We start from the raw sequence: 16,785 nt of genomic DNA on the forward strand, positions 1-16,785 counted from the left end.
TGAGCTCACCCTTCTCCAGGCCTGCGGTATGGTAAGAGCGGCCCATCACACCACAAAGAACTGTCAGTACCCATTGTCCTCAGGCTAAACTGCAAGGATTCCTGCCCTAGTCCTTCGGATTTAGGCTTCCCCAGCTTCGTCCCCTCAGAAGAGAAAACAAACAAACAAACAAAAAACAGAAAAAAAAAAAAAAACAATCTGCGTGAACCAAGCCTCTCAAGGGAAAAAAAATATGAAACAAGGTCTCGTTATGTAGTCCTGGCTAGCCTGGAACTTATGATGTAGATCAGGCTGGCCTCAGACTCAGAGATCTGCCTGCCTTTGCCTCCTGAGTGCGGGAATTAAAGGTGTGTGCTAGCATGCCCTTCACTAGAAATCCTTTTTTGAATACCGGTGCAGATGACCCATAAATATGAGCTATGTGATTGTAGGCTCTTTTGATTGAGAGTGCACACACACAGGCATGGCTCAGTAGGAGAGCATTGCTTGGCATGCCTGAGGCCTTGGGGTTGGTTCCCAGTAGTCTGGGGAGGGTAGGAGGTAGTATTTCAGAGTGCGCACACATCAGGTATGGGTCTCATTTTCTATGGGGTTTGTTGTGAAGTAGGTAGAGCAATGATTATCTTTCCCATTTTGCAGTTACCCTTGGTCCAGAGTGCCCTGAAGGGCACAGGAAATGGGCTCTGCTGGGTTGTGACTTGGATAGTCTAGGCGCTGGGCTTTGTGGATGGAGCGGGGAGGGTCATGAAAGCATTCCCACTAAACAGACAACTGCTATCAAAACAAGCACCTATCTGGGTAAGGAAGACACCCCAGGAGAAGGCACATAATGGCATACCGACCAGAAAGTAGGTAAGGGACGGGAAGCCCCCGCCCACTCTGAGCCCGGGTGGTCCGGTGTCACAGGAAAACGACTGGATGGTCAGAAAAGGCATTCACTAGCCCTGGAGACACAGCAGACAAAAGCAGACATTCCATCCTACCCAAGACACATCATTCACCTTCACCTTGATCTGAGAGAAGTCAGAGTGGCAGCTAGGGCCAGGCTGCCTTGATTGTACAGCCGTCTGTCCATGTTGTCCCGGGACGGGAGGGAACCTATAATGACCAGGTCTCATGCAACCTGGTGATGTCCCTGTGTTGTGTGACAAGACTTTTTTTTTTGTTTTTTGAGACAGGGTTTCTCTGTGTAGCTTTTGGAGCCTGTCCTAGAACTCGCTCTGTAGACCAGGCTGGCCTCGAACTCACAAAGATCCGCCTGCCTCTGCCTCCCGAGTGCTGGGATTAAAGGCGTGCGCCTCCACCACCTGGCAAGACTTTTCCTGGGGAGATGAAACACACCTGTCCTACTTAGGATTTCTATTGCTGCATTGAAACACCATGACCAAAGGACCTTGGGGAGGAAAGGGTTTATTTGACTTACACTTCCACAGCACTGTTGATCATCAAAGGAAGTCAGGACTGGGACTCAAATAGGGCAGGAACCTGTAGGCAGGAGCTGAACTAGAAGCCATGCAGGGGTGCTCCTTACTGGCTTACCCCTGGCTTGCTCACCCTGCTTTCTTATAGAATTCAGGACCACCAGCCCAGGGATGGCACCATCCATAATGACCTGGATGCTCATCACTAAGAAAATGCCCTACAACTGGATCTCATGGAAGCATTTTCTCAATTGAGGTTCTTTCCTTTCAGATTAATCCAGCTTGTGTCAAGTTGACATAAATTAGCCAGGACACTCATCTATTCACCCCAGAGAGAAAACCCACCACAAACAAAAGTACATACACCACCAAAGTCCAACTTGGTGAAACAATGAGTTTTCTTGAGGGGTTACTTACAGGAGCAGAAATGACTCAAAGACAATTGCATCACCAAGGCCCACCCCAGCATGGGCGACAGTCCACAAAGCTAGGAAACCTGGAGCATGCTGCGCAGCCTGCATGCAGTTCAACAGGTTGGAGAGGGTCCTTTCAGTTTCCTCGTTGGTCTAAATCTCTTCCAGGCAGCTCTTCTTGCCTGAGAGGCTTCTTTGCAGCTTTAATCCTCTCAGAATCTTCCTTTCAACTCAGCATCACTTCCTCTGAGAGGGACACTCAGCTTTTATTTTTTTTAACTCTGGCAAGGGGTCCCGTGACTCTGCTCAGTTTCAGGGACTCCCTGAAGCTCTTTTGAGTTGTTCACCTTCCCCCTTAGGGAGTTTCCCTGCAGGATGGAATGTTTCAATCTCAGAGGACACCGTTCCACAACACCCTGGTCCTGTGGGTCCCCACTTAAGCCATAGTTACAGCTGCATTCATGGGGCACTTAGTGAGTTAGACAGCTTTAGACATGCTGGCTGTCTTCTCAGCCTCCAGCAGGGGACATTCAGCTCCTTCTGTCTAAGAGCTGAGAGGGGGGGTAGAGGACACTGATAAAGACTGGAGATAGAGGCTCTGCCCAAGAAAAGTCTTGTCATCCATCCCAAGGAAGACAGGCCCTAAGCAATCATGGGGTTGCCTCTTGTCTTACCTCAGGGTACACCTTGCCATGGAAAGCTGAGGTCGGGGCAGAGGTGCTTACCTTCCCCTCCCCAGGGGGGCTACATTTTTTTTCCCCCTCAAGACAGGGTTTCTCTGTGTAGTTTTGGTGCCTGTCCTGGAACTCACTTGGTAGCCCAGGCTGGCCTCGAACTCACAGAGATTCGCCTGGCTCTGACTCCCGAGTGCTGGGATTAAAGTCATGCGCCACCACCGACCAGCCAGAAAGCAACTTCTTAAAGTGAAGCCATGGGGCAGGAGATGAGGTGTTTAAACTCCTGGATGCCAACCAACCCCGGTGGTTTTGCTGGAATCAGGGCAGTCTGGAGTGCCAGCTTGTGGGGAGCCTGGAAGCAGCCATCCCTGTGCTGTCTGTAGTGGCCTGGCTGAGGCAGGACATAGGATCTGGGAGGCAACGGGGAGAACCTTCACCTGCTGTGTGGACTCCATGAACGGCTTCCTCAGTGACTCAATAACAATTTTGTTTTGTTTTGTTGTTTTGGTTTGGTTTTGGCAGGGCCACGTTGTGCAGCCCTGACTGACCCAGTCCTCATTATGCAGGTCAGGCTGGTCTCCTGACTTCCAGAGATCCTCCTGAGCATTGGGATTAAGGGTGTTTATCACCACATCTGACTCAACGACAGTGTGGTGTTTGTTTGTTTGTTTGATTGGTTTGTTTTTCAAGACAGGGTTTCTCTCTGTAGCCCAGGCTATCTTGGAACTCACTCTGTAGACCAGGCTGGCCTCAAACTCACAGAGATCCGCCTGCCTCTGCCTCCCGAGTGTAAGGACAAAGGGAACTTGACTTTTGTGTCCTTGTTCTAGAGTGGACTTGGCCAGGCTGGTCTAGGGCTGGAGCCAACGCCTCTTCAGGAATCAAGGTTGCAGTTTCTGGGGACCCGACTCCTCCCCCTGGGCTGTTATCAGTCCTAAGGCAGCTGTGTCTGAGGAACCCCTTGTTCTCTTTGTCAACATAGTCTGACTTAGCTCTCTGCTGACCTTTCCCATGGCCACCTCCACCCCTGCAAATAGTTTATAAGATGCAGTACTTCTTCTAGGTGATTCTAATCCCATTAAGCTAATAACTGAGGTCAATCACTAGAGGCAGCCAAATCAAATCAATGCACTCCTGGTCCAGGGAGAGTTTTTCAATGGACTTTTTCAAAAAGTAAGGTCGAACTAGGCAGTGGTAGCGCCCACCTTTGATCCTAGCACTCGGGAGGCAGAGGCAGTCAGATCTCTAAGTTCCAGACCCAGCCTAGGTTACAGAGTGAGTTCCAGGACAGCCAGGACTACACAGAAAAACCCTGTCTCAAAAGCAAAAAAAAAAAAAAAAGTTGTACAAAGTATAATTTTCATCTGAATTGCAATGTTGTTCCTGTATAGCAATGAGGACAGGTAGCTGTCAGAATTGAGCCCACAGACTGCCATGTGGCCTAGAGAGGTGTTTAAGCACCTGAGACCTAGTTTCCGGCTCTTCCACACTGAGAGTGAGGTAATGTTAATCTAAATCCCACGTTTCCCCACATGAGGTCTGTCCATCTAAGACTCTTTTGGATTAACTGCTAACTCTAGGTTGAACTCTTCCGTGGACAATGGCCCACATATATCTAGAAAACATTTCTAGGAGTACTTCATCCCATGGACACCCATCTTTTGACAGGCAATGGAGCTGTTAGGAAACTGTGTGGCACACCTATGATCCTAGTACTTGGCAACTGAGGCAGGAGGATAGCTGCAAGTTTGAGGCCAGTCTGTTCTACAATAGTGAGTCTCAGGCTCCATAGCTCCATAGCAAGAGAGACCCTGTGTCAAAAACGAGAACAAACAAAACAATCCAGTCCCTTTCCCCAAAAGCAACCGACCTAAAATCAAACCTGCTGGTTCTAAAAGAGGTTTGGACAGGGAAGTCCAAAGGCACGTGAAATCTGGAAACAATCAGAAGGCAGCTGAGTAATGATAGAGAAGTTGCTGCTGGGGGGAGGGGGGAGGTGCTAGGGGAAGGAGGGGGAGCAGGTCGAGGGAACCTGATATGGTATGAGATTCTGCATAATCAAAAGAGATGGGCAGCCATGGTACCTGTATGGAGTAAGGAGCATGCCTCCCCTCTGCACACAGAAGTCTGTGCAGCTGCCAAGGAGCCCCACCCTCCGCCCACACTGCCGAGCACACCCAGGGGTGGGGGTGGGGTGGGAGGGTGGTTGGAGCTGCTGGGCTTGGAGTCAGCAGGTCTGTGCAGAACGCGGGGAAGGAGCTCACGTGGCTGAACTTAGACTGCCTCGTGGAGCCTCCTGGCTTGCCGCCCTACAGGAAGCAAGGCCGTTTGAAAGGACAAATCATATACATCTTTGTCATCTTGGGGCTGTGCCATGGCCGCTTCCTTCCCTGGAGGGAGGGCTTGGGGAAGGCTCCCGGCATAGGATTGGGAGGTTTGGTGAAGAAAAACACCAATCCTGGGCGAGATGGCAGTTGCCATGGCTGGGTAGGAACTGGTGGAGGTGTCAGGCCTTCCACAGATCTAAGGAAAGGGGGCTGAACCAGCTCGTGGGGTAGCTCATGGGGTGGGGAGTAAGGAGAGACCCACGGAGTGTAAAGAGAGAAGCTGAAGTCTACTGACACATATGATCAGTGACACATAAAACATCAGGATAATTCATTTCATTGGGCCTCTATTTCCTCATCTGTAAAATGGGGCTAAGGAAGTCCCTGGGGATAGAGAGATGGCTCAGTTGTTAAAAGCACTGACTGTTCTTCCAAAGGACCTGGGTTTGATTTCCTGCACCCACATGGTGGTTCACAGTCTTCTGTAGCTCCAGTTCCAGGGGATCTGACACCCTCTTCTGGCCTCTGTGGGCACCAAGCACACCAGAGGAGTACATACATACATGCATGCACATAAAATACTCATATGTAGAGAATAAAAAATAAATAAATAAAGCCCTTTCAAGGGCTGAGGATTGGCTTGGCTGACTAGGTGAGATGCATACAGCAGGTACCACTGACCGTTTCCTCTGGCTGTTGCTACTCAGGATCAGTGTGGGAACAAAGACAAGATGGGGGTGTGTAAAAAGGATGACCCCTAGCCAGGCGGCAGTGGCACACACCTTTAATCCCAGCACTTGGGAAGGCAGAGCCAGGCAGATCTCTGTGAGTTCGAGGCCAGCCTGGTCTACAGAGTGAGATCCAGGACAGGCACCAAAACTACACGGAAAAACCTTGTCTTGAAAAACCCCCCCCCCAAAAAAAAGGGGGGGGGAATGATCCTAAAACAGTTAACTGATGGGGCCAGCCTAAGGGTTTCCTCGCTTTTGTTTACCTGGACAAGCCCCGGGTGGATGGCATCAGGGAAGAGCTCAGCTTTGGTGTGCAAGTGGTGGATATTCTGCTCCAGCCTGAGCAGCACATAGGAGCAGAGTTTCAGAGAGAAAGAGTATGGAAAAAAGCAGCCTCGGTGGTCCAGGGGGAGCTCCCGGTACAAGGGCATGCGCAGGTAGGTGGCGCAGGGAGGTGGAACCCAGCGATGGACAGACCAAGGCTGAGTCTTGTCTTCTTTTATTAGGATAACTGTAATCAGCTCAAATTCAGCCCACACCAATTCAAAAAAAAAAGCACAATCCACCTATCTCTTAGTTCCTGCTAGCCCTTATCAGGAAGCCAGTAAAGAAAAATCCCCTGCCTGAGGCTGGTAGATTCCACTAAATAACCCTTCCTACATCCAGATGCAGGCAATGATAGATAACCTGAGGTCTCAAGAGCTTCTAGCTCTACAAAAACAAATGGGACTGTCACTATGCCCAGCAGGTGTAAAGCCTGAACCTGGAGATTGGATAGATGTCTGGGAAAAGCAACACGGCTTACCAAGCCTGACTGCAATTCTAGATCCGGCTGAGCAGCTGGAGAATGGGATCCACTTTCCCGTCTGAGTCTACAGTAGCTGATTCATGTGAGAGGACCGAGCAGACGCCATAGCAGCCTGCTCAGTCTTCACTCAGAGATCAGGCCTCAGTTTCAGTTCCCTGAGACTTGAACGAACAAGCAGTTGCTGGGAGGGCCATGAACAAAAGACAATTAATCACTGATGCCCCTGCCCACAGGGACAGGGAGATAGGACACACCAAGCCTGGGCCACTGAGCCAGCCCCCACAGTCAGTACATGCTAGGCCAGCCAGCCAGGCTCCACAGCAGCTCAAGGACAAAGCCTAAGACTTGTTGAGGCCTGCCCCCCCAAAAAGGAACCTCCAGCTAACCCTAGCCAATTAAAAGTTACTAATATGATTGCCACTCGCATAAACCAATCCTGAGTCTGTTCCTACGTAGTCTGAAGACCCCAACACACCCCCCCCCTTATCTTACCCCCTATAAATACCCTGCCCCAGGTATTGCTACTCAGGGTTTCTCCTGCTCCGCTGATGCATCAGATGGATGAAGAGGCCTAGGCTAGCTCACAACAGTATAAAGACTCTTTGCTTTTGGGCCAGATTTGGTCTCTTGGTGGTCTTGGGGGGACTGAGAGTGGCGGCAGGGTGACAGTGGGAAGAAGTGTTGGGGATGTGCACCAGCTGCAGGCAACCCTTAACTTGGAGGACCACCGCAGAGAGCAAGGCGGGAGTGTGTGGAGTGATGGAGGCCTCTACAATCCAAGAGAAAGAACATGGGGTGTGGCTCTCTGCCCTATCTAGGCTGATAGGCTGGGTCAGGGATCCAGCCATCTGTTGCCTTCATGCTCCTCCGTTTTTTGTAGTAGTAACTTATTTATTCTGTTCCTTTTCACCTCCTCTGCCTGTTACACTCACATGGAGTGCCACACCTGAATCTATAGTGTACCCATCCCTGCCTTAAGTGCTGGGCTAATATAGAGCCTCACACAACCAACATGCAACTCATCGCCCCAGCATACTCAGACGCTAGTGCTCTGTCCTCGGGAGAGGGCCGGCCATAACCCAGCGTGTCTGGCCTGTCCCACCCCATCCCACCGCTAGTCTCGGAGCTGCCACCAATTCCTGTCTTCCCAGGGTTAAGAAATGCCTTCCCCGTCTGCCTCGGGGCCACTGAGTCCCTGCTAGGTGCTAGGCTCCCCTCTGCCCATGTCCCATGCTGCATCAGCTAGGCGTGCTTTGGGCTCCATGTGCAGGAACCCACGAAGTGGTTTTATCACCTATGTGTCTGCGATCTTCACGTGGCATGACTCCACTCCAGCACTTCCAGGCCCCAGCTCTTTCCACTACTATCTGTAGCTAGGTCTTTCTGCCTTAGGGGTCACAGATGGCTGAGGGCTGCAAAAGGTCAGATAATGACACCGTAAGACCCACTACCTGAACAAAACTACAGCTTAAAAGTTATTTATTTATTTATTTATTTATTTATTTATTTATTTATTTATTCTGGAGCTGAGGACCGAACCCAGGGCCTTGCACTTGCTAGGCAAGCGCTCTACCACTGAGCTAAATCCCCAACCCCAAAAGTTATTTATTTTTATGTGTGTGAGTGTTTTGCCTGCATGCATGTCTGTGCACTTCATCCATGCAAAATTACAGTTTGTTTGAACCCTACCTCAGGTGGTGCTTTCAGTGCCTCAGTACTGGGGAGAAATTTTTCATGGGACTCTGGTCCTTGGGATAACACAGGAAGGTTATGGGAGTCTGAATCTAGGAAGCCTGGCTTCTTAGGCAAGTATCTGTGGACTATTTGCTACAACTTAGTCCACAGATATTACCTCCTCTTGTATGTAGTCTACACAGATTGCTCCTGCAGGGTCAATGCTTGGATTCTTCCCATCTGTGAATCTGCTGCTCCTCTTTCTTTACTTTGTGTGTGTGTGTGTGTGTGTGTGTGTTGAGACAAAGTTTCTCTGTGTAACAGCTCTGGCTGTCCTGGAACTCACTCTGTAGCCCAGGCTGTCCTTAAACTCACAGAGATCTGACTACCTCTATCTCCTGAGTGCTGGAATTAAAGGTGTGCACCACCACCGCCCAGCCAGGCTTGTTGCTCCTTTCTTAACTCCTACCTGCTGTGGCTACTGCACTTGTCTGCATAAAACCTGCTAGAAATACCCAGAGGACTGTCCTCAGCTCATGAATGGATAGATAGATAGATAGAATGGTTTTATTCTTCCTCCTCCTGACCCCCAGTTTTAGACAGTGTCTTCAGTAGCTCGGGTTGGCTTCAGATTCATTATGTAGCAGAGGCTGGCCTTGAACTCATGATCTTCTTGCCTTTCCCTCCTGAGTGCTGTAATTACAGGCATTTGAACCTGTTGTAGAATGCTCTCCTCCAAGTATAATAGCCACCATCTTCATCAGACTTGCAAGAGACTCCCAAGATGAGGCTTGTTGATTGTTGGCGTTCCCACAGGGAGTGGAGGAAGTCCTGAGCGAATGTGTGCTTTGGACAAGAGCATGGCCTGTCAAGGACTCCAATTGACTCATGGGAAATTTGCAAAGCCCATACGGGCCAGGCCCAAAAGGGATGGCAAATCTTTCTGAGGAGTCAGTGTCGACGTGTTTATGAATGATTGACCAGTGTGTGCAAAGACTGGCAACTCCGGCATCCTCCTCCTGGCTGTGTGCAGCCGGAGACTGTTCACCTACCGAGACTAGCCAGCCTCTCCCCCTGGGCTGTACCTAATAAATAGGCTGGAGGAACTCATTCTTTCCCCTAAGTTGGGCTCTGGCGGAATCTTTCTTTGTTTTGACGTCATGCTCTGTACAGAAATGGTACAGGTTTATTTGTGTCTCCCCAGGGAGCGCATTCCTGTGATGGCACCATATCAGACTCTCTTTCAGATCATGTCCGTCCTTCACCATCTTGGTCAAGTTCTCCTCTCTTCCTCTCTTCCCTCCATGCTGGCTGCTGTGGGAAGCAGAGCTCACGCTCCAAATACTTTCCATTCAGCACAGTGATGTGTGACTTAGTCATCTGCCAGAGGAGAGACTATGCCCAAATTCCTTTTTATATTATAAATCTGAACCATGCTTAACTCAAATCTTGTATCTTTCTACTGCAGGGAAAGGATTCTATTACATTCTTAGCTTATTTATTTTTGAGAAAGATCTCCCTATGTACCCTTAACTGGTGACTCTGCCTCTCCAGTGCTGGGATGTACTTTCTGGCTCTTTGTTCATTTTAAAACTAGAATTCAAGTTGGGCAGTGGTGGCACACGCCTTTAATCCCAGCACTTGGGAGGCAGAGGCATGCAGATCTCTAAGTTTAGGCCAGCCAGGGCTACACACACACACACACACACACACACACACACACACACACACACACACACACGAGAGAGAGAGAGAGAGAGAGAGAGAGAGAGAGAGAGAGAGAGAGAGAGAGAGAGAGAGAGAGAACAAACAAAAGAATTCAAAGTAGATTTTAGTGGATTTTCTAGATGGTAAAGTGCATGGCTAACATGAAGTAGACACTACTGGCTGCTTTTGACCATGCCAGTCAGCATGCGTGGATATTTCCAGGGGGCCCAACAGGTCAAAATCAGAAGAGGTCAGCAGCCACAGGGAAAGGATCTCCCAGGGCACGCCCACAACAGCCCTTAAGCAAAACTCTCAGGCGAGAGACCTCCACTGTTGCCTGCCCCCAGTGCTCACCAGGGAAGTCTGTGCTACCACATTCATCCGGGTCCTCCACTGTCCTCCAGGGTAATGGCTCAGTGCACTCTTCTCCACACACCCCTCACAAGGTCAATTCTCCAGTGCTTTTGAACTTGACATGGACTGCCTGAGTGGTGAACAGAGGCCAGGATATCAGGTTCCCAATGCCCCCAGCGGCCGCAGACCTCTGCCAATTCTTTGTTACAATCTGCTGGCAGACACGAGGCCTGGCCCAGAGGACTGGGCACCCAGAACTATTGCCAAGAATGGAGCCAATATCATTCCCTGGCTCTCTGATTGAGGCCCCACACTGCCTCTGGGCCCATCCTTTCATCTGCCCCTGTCATCAAGCCCCCACACCCTGGGCACTCACTACCTGTTCCCCGGCAAACTGTCTATTCTTGCGGCCTAACGGATTCAGAATGCAGTCCTTCATGGAGGTCTTTCTTCAGAACTCCTGCTTGGGCCACTCTGTTCCTTCATTCTGTCCTCAGACAGTATTCAAGTAACTACAATCCTGACCTTGGGGAGCGAAGATGGGAACCATGGCAGAGATGTACCCCGAGAGAGACAACAGTTTTGGTCAGATTCATTTAGAAAGGGAAAGGGGATTCTACTCTGAGGGAACAGCCCTGGTGGGGTCTTTGAGGCAGAGAACACTGGGGCATACTTAAGGAAGCCTAAGGAATGCCTTGCAAGAGGTAAGAGAATGTGGTGTGCATCTTTGCCACAAGCACCTCTTGGCCATGTTTCCAGACTGGATGGATCTTCACCCTAATGCTGGAGCCTGGCACCACCTGGTTCAAACCTAAGTTTCAGGTCTCCTAAGTTTTAAGTACCTCTGATGGCCTCCCTGTGAGGAGTTAAGCAGCGACTACAAAAGGCAAAAATAGCCTTAAACAACTTGCCCCAGCTGTCACTACATGGGGTTTCACTGGGGCCTAACAAAGCTGATAGACCTGCCAGGGATACACGACTGCGACCAAGTTGGGACTGGATTTGGAATCCTACGTCAAATCCAGGACCAGCCTTAACCCACTGAAGGAACCAACGATAAAGAATCTTCACAACTGCCTACATATTCCAATCTCCTTCCAAAGTCATCACATTCTGGGGTAAAGTCACATTCCTCACAGTCTGATGTGAGTTTCAGCAGGCAGGTCTCTGCTCCTGCCACCCGGTCATGACACCCCACGCAGCGTAGCTTGCGGGTAGCGGTGCCCGGGGGAGCCTCCGTGGAAAGTTCCGCTCATGTCGCGTTGGCCTCAGCGCCCCCTGGCGGCCACCCTCGCGGTGGCCAGGCCGCAGCTAGTCAAGGGCTTTCCAGCGCCTCCAGAGAAGCTCGCCGGCGCCCCGAACCCTCCTGGGCGGCTTTCGCAGCCAAGGGGATCGGCGGGTTAGACGCCTGCGCGCCCTCGGGGAGGAGGGCGTCCCGCCGGGACCACAGACTCAGGGCTGCGCCCGCACTACAACCCCCAGAGTGCAGCGCGCCGATGCCCGCGCGAGGCAGTGACGCAATGGAGCCGGCAGGGAAAGGGGGGGCATGTTGGCCGGGGATGATGACGCGCCCTTCCCGGCGGCAGAAAGGTGACCAGGGGTCAAGGCCTACAAATCTGGGTTCCCTTCCTGAAGCCGGTTTGCGAACCTTCCTGTTGAGTAACTTTGAATTCTTGATCTGTTTAGCCTTAACCGGGGCTGACCACTGTGTCCCCTCAGCCTTGGGACCCCGGGGTCGCCATTGTCTCTCGTTGTCCAGAGCAGCCAGGGACTCCCCCCCCCCCCCGCCCCCACGTATCTGTGGCTGACTTGAATTTCTGATCCTCTTGCCTCCACCTCCCGAGTGCTGGGATTTCAGGTATGTGCCACCATCTCTTATTTTTGAAATAGTTTTGGTTAACTAGATAGATCCCTTTGGATCTATCTCCCACTTGCTCTGTACTTTCTCTCCCAACTGATCAGTTGTAGATGCGGCATTTAGAGGTATTTTCTTGTGTGTTTTCTAAAACAAAGACATGTTCCTCCATTCAAAACCAAGTGGCGTTGATCAAGACTTCCGTCTCATGGAGTCTGGGTTATTTTTGTTCCAGGAGCAGACATGGCATTCAGCTGTGCTCCCTTGATTTCCTCCAGTTCGTCATTTTTTTCCTGCACTCTCATGACCTTGATGCTTTGGGAGATTCCCGGATAGTTTTGCAGAAGTAGGTTTAATGTTGTATGAGATTTCTCCAGTCATGGTCCTTGTTCTGTGATGCAGACCAGACATTACATTATTCAGAGGCAAGGTGTATCTAAGTAGATAGGTGATCGGTGTCCAGCCACAACACTCTCTGGACACACTCCCAGGCCACACCCTTCTTGAGGATGCCTCCTTAGTAGGGGTTTCACTTTCTCCTCATAGGTTTCTGGCTTCTCTGGAACATCCACCCTGGAGCTATGGTCCACGCCTTCCTCATCCATACCTTGAGGGCCCCGAATTTGGAAGATACAGGCCTTTGCCGAGTGCTCTACTCCTATGTCTTTGGTGCTGAGAAGTCACCCGATGATCCACGGCCACATGGTGCAGAAAGGGACAGGCTCTTCCGCAAGGAACAGATTTTGGCCGTGGCCAGGTAAAGTCACAGCTCAGCCCAAGCTTCATCAAACAGAGCTGATTATGAGAGACGCTGGGGTAGGACAGTGTAGGAAGTCCCCTGGTCTCCCACCACTGTTTGTAACTATTACTATGAAAAAGAGTTAAAGAATGCGATTGTCATGATGGTTCTGGGAATTTCATGTATATTATTTAATCCTCACAGTCTTCTGAGGTGGCCATAGTTATTATCTTCACTTTACAGAAGAGTAAACTAAAATATGGAGTGTTTGAGGCACTTTACCTGCCTGAGGTTATGCAACTAAAAAGTGGCTAGAAATGGAGTCTTGAGTATAGGCAGGCAGACTCAGGCAAATGAAACATGCTTTACAGTGGAGATCTTCAGGAGACAGAGAACATGATATATTAGGACTCTACTCAGGGCTGCTGAATGCCAGAGACTCAGAGCAGTTTTGGAAACACTGTATAAGAGAAGTGGATAGACTGAGACCTTCCCACCCCAGACCCACAGGAAGTATGCAGCTCTTTGCTAGCTCCTGCCACCCCCTTATTGTCAGCCTGGTTCCCTTCTTGCAGCACAGACAGAGAACTAAACGATGGCCTTTTAGAGATAGTTGTTTTGTTTTGAGACAGAGCCTAATTATCTAGTTCAGGCTGGCCTCCACCTCTCTGTTTCCAGGCTGACCATAAACCGATCCTCCTGCTTCAGTCTCCTGATGCCGGGATTATAGGCATGCATCACCATACCTGGCTAGACAAATGGCTTCAAAGCCAGTCTGTGAGTGACCTGATGTAGAACGTGATTCAGAAAGCAGCGGAGGCAGCCTTGGCAGTTACATGGGAGGTGCTCATGACTTGGCAAAGGGTGAATGGTTGAGAGGTCAGATGGCCCCCTTGGATGACTTCGTTCTTCTCATCACTTATGTGCCTCTCTGTGGAGGAGGCTTCCGTGAGGCAAGTGAGACAAGAACTCAGCTCCTCGCCCTTTTCCAGCCTGAGAAGCGGTGTTGAGATCCTGTCTTCTCTTGGCCATTTAGAGTAAAGTGGTTCAGAGCCTACAGGCTGGAGCCTGGATTTCTGTATCATCACATTTCCCTGGCTCTGTGTCCCTGGGCAGATCACTTAAGCTTTCTAAGCCTAAGTTTCCTCACCTAAGATGTGAGATATTAACAGCTCTCAGCTACAATGGAAGTTGTGAAGTTGACAGAAGTGTCCGTGTCCGTGTGTGTCCATGTGTGTGTGTCTGTGTGTGTGTGTCCGTGTGTGTGTGTGTGTGTGTGTGTGTGTGTGTGTGTGTGTGTCCGTGTGTGTGTCTGTGTCCGTGTCCGTGTGTGTCCGTGTGTGTTGCCTTGGTGGTCTTCCCAGGCTTCTCAGCTGGCCAGTCTGACCTGACGCCTCTTCCAGACAGGTGGAGTCACTGTGCAGACTGCAGCAGCAAGCATCTGGATGTCCCTCCACAGACCTGCAGCCTCAGTTCTCAGATGAGCCTGTGTCCTTGCATGAGGCCCCTCATGGAGCCTTCTACCTGGGAGCTGGGGACCCTTTCCAGGAGCCACAGACAGTGGTGTGGCTGGGTGTGCTCTCCCTAGGCTTTGCCCTGGTGCTGGATACCCAGGAGAACTTGCTGCTGGCTGAGAGCACCCTCCGGCTGTTGGTCCGTCTCCTTCTTGACCACCTCCGGCTGCTGACACCAGGTAGCAACTTCCTGCTGCGGGCTGACCGCATTGAGGGAATCCTCACCCGCTTCCTGCCGCATGGGCAGCTGCTTTTCCTCAATGACCAGTTTGTCCAGGAGCTGGAGAAGGAATTCAGTGCGGCTTGGCCCCGCTGACCCTCCACTAGAATGAGGTTTCTTGAAAGGACGAAGAGGGAGGGTCAAGATTACATACTTCAAGGAGGAGTTTGGCATCTGCCTCTTGCCCAGGCTGCGTCCTAGTCTGCTGTATGGCGGCATTCAGGACAGATTGATTGACCAAGCTGGCAGGAGAGGCCTGGGTAGAAGACAGGAGGCTGGCTGTGCCTAGTCTCAATTCAGTGGAATTGCAGAGCATCCTGAACCTGGAACTGCCGTGTGCCCTCTTACACTCTGGAATGTTCACCACGGTGGTCCTTGACTCCACTTCCTTCCCGCCCTCCTAGATGCCTGCACTGGAGCAGTTAATGCCTGCCAAGACTTTAGCTCACCTTCTCTGTAACCCCAGCACAAAAGGAGTCTTTGAGACTCCCTTCAAGGGGAGGGAGCTGGGCCGGTACCCTGACAAGTACCGGGGCCCTGCCTTTGTCCATCATCAAGGATTTTGCCAGCAAGACCTGTTCTGCATCCAGCTCCACCACAGTTCAGAGCAGGGCGATTCTAAAGCTCCTTACGTGCCAGACCTATATATATCTGCCAGGCAAGCTGAGAGCTAACAGCTTTTCTCGTCTGCTGGCTGGCAAATGCCCAGGTGATGTCTTACTTTGAATTAAAAATAAATGGCTGTCTGACTTTGTCTTCTCTTTTTGTGCACCTGGTGGACGCAGTGCCCTCCTGTGAGGGAGCCTCTGCCTGAGTGACCCCTGATCTCCTCGACCCTGCTACTTGCTCGAGCACCCTCCTACAAGGCTCCCTTTTGAGGCCTCCGTGGCTCCTCAGTTGTTTCTCTGTGCTCCTTTGGGATGGTGGTACTTGCTTTTCGCTGTAGTGTGTGTCACAGGTGGTTGGTCAGTGCGGATATGGGAGAAGCAGAGGCCGAGGCATTTCTGGAGGGCAGTTCTGACCTTCCACTGTGGGACCTGAGGACCAAGCTCAGGCCACCCAGCTTCCTGGCAGGCACTTTTATCAGCTGAGCCATCTCACCAGGGCATGAGGTGTTTTTTCCAAAGTAAAGTGAAGCCCTTTTTTTTATTTCAGAAACGTTTCCCCAACTTAGGTCGTTAAGTGGCTATTGTGTTTCATTGTCCCATCCAGTGGCGCAGTCGGTAGATCTGTTGCTCATCTTTCCCTACCCTAAGTGTGGCAGATATCAGAAAGCCCCAAGTAACTTTTGGAAGATGGCTTTTTTGTGTACAGTGAGGAAGGAGTCGCAGAGCAGTTCTACAAGGGAGGCACAGTTTACCTTTTAACCACGGAGGGAACCTGCAGGCTGCAGAATGAGGCTCAACTGTGTCCCACACCTCTGCCTTCTCGATAGTTCCAGATCATCCATCCAAGGGGGTTGGATCTCACAGTATTCAAATGCAGTTTCTTCAGCCCCCTCCTCTCTGCAGTGAGATGCCCGGTACTCAGTACCACCCCAGCATCGCAAGATCTCATGGAACATTTGGGTATCCACAACATCATTTGCTCTACATTTCTGATTCTGTCGTGTTGTCAGTTTCACTTGGGTCTCAGAACATGTTATTCTTCTTTCTGCTTTGCTCTCTAAGCATTTAATACATGCTGTTTCCACTGATGCTCACTCACAAAAAAAAAAAAAAAAAACCAAACAAGCATTTGCATTTGGTTATAGCTGAATATTATGAACATTTAGGGAGATAGAGTTATACAGAATTAACAGAAAAAAATCTCGGAATTGATTATAGCATCCTGGTGTTTGCCAGTTATCAAACACTATAATGAAATACCTAAAGCTAGGTACATTTATAAAGAAAAAGAGGTTTATTTAATGTAGGCATAATTTTCTGTCCTGCCAGCCAGCTCCCAAGTAACCACACAGAGAGTTATTAATTATAAATGCTCAGACAATAGCTTAGGCTTGTTACTAACTAGCTCTTGCAACTTAAATTAACCCAATTGTTTACCTACTTTCTACCATGTTGCTTCGTACCTTTCTTCAGCACGGCATGTTCATCTTGCTTCTCCTTGAGTCTCCTTGAGACTCCATCCTCTTTCATCCCAGTGCTCTCCCCTGTCTTTAAGTTTGCCTAACCTCTTCCTGCCTAGCTCATGGCCATTTAGCTCTTTATTAAACCAATGAGAGCAACACATCTTCACAGTGTAAAAAGAAAAACTATTCCACAACAATTTAATTCCCAGTTTTGAGTTTAAAGTACAGCACTTGGCATCAGCTTGGCTCTGGTGATATCCTCATGTTGGGTGGC

The 16,785-nt window shown here is 50.2% G+C and overlaps 1 protein-coding gene across 4 annotated transcripts; it reads left to right on the plus strand.

The window, feature by feature from the left end:
* The first annotated feature begins 11,613 nt into the window (after nt 1-11,613).
* Nucleotides 11,614-15,190, plus strand: Ap5s1 (adaptor related protein complex 5 subunit sigma 1). 4 transcript variants are annotated; one of them, XM_042276262.2, is made up of 3 exons: nt 11,614-11,702; nt 12,514-12,724; nt 14,114-14,435. In XM_042276262.2, exons 1-3 carry the CDS (start codon nt 11,633-11,635, stop codon nt 14,292-14,294), a joined length of 462 nt encoding a protein of 153 aa, XP_042132196.2. In that variant the 5' UTR covers nt 11,614-11,632; the 3' UTR covers nt 14,295-14,435. The 4 variants fall into 4 exon arrangements, with proteins under 4 accessions (XP_042132196.2, XP_015858522.3, XP_006984617.3 ...); XM_016003036.3 differs by having other exon boundaries at nt 11,624-11,702; nt 14,110-15,190; XM_006984555.4 differs by having other exon boundaries at nt 11,644-11,970; nt 14,110-15,190.
* The last annotated feature ends 1,595 nt before the right edge of the window (nt 15,191-16,785 follow it).

Source organism: Peromyscus maniculatus, chromosome 4 (assembly GCF_049852395.1).
Source record: "Peromyscus maniculatus bairdii isolate BWxNUB_F1_BW_parent chromosome 4, HU_Pman_BW_mat_3.1, whole genome shotgun sequence".
Taxonomy (NCBI): Eukaryota; Metazoa; Chordata; class Mammalia; order Rodentia; family Cricetidae; genus Peromyscus; species Peromyscus maniculatus.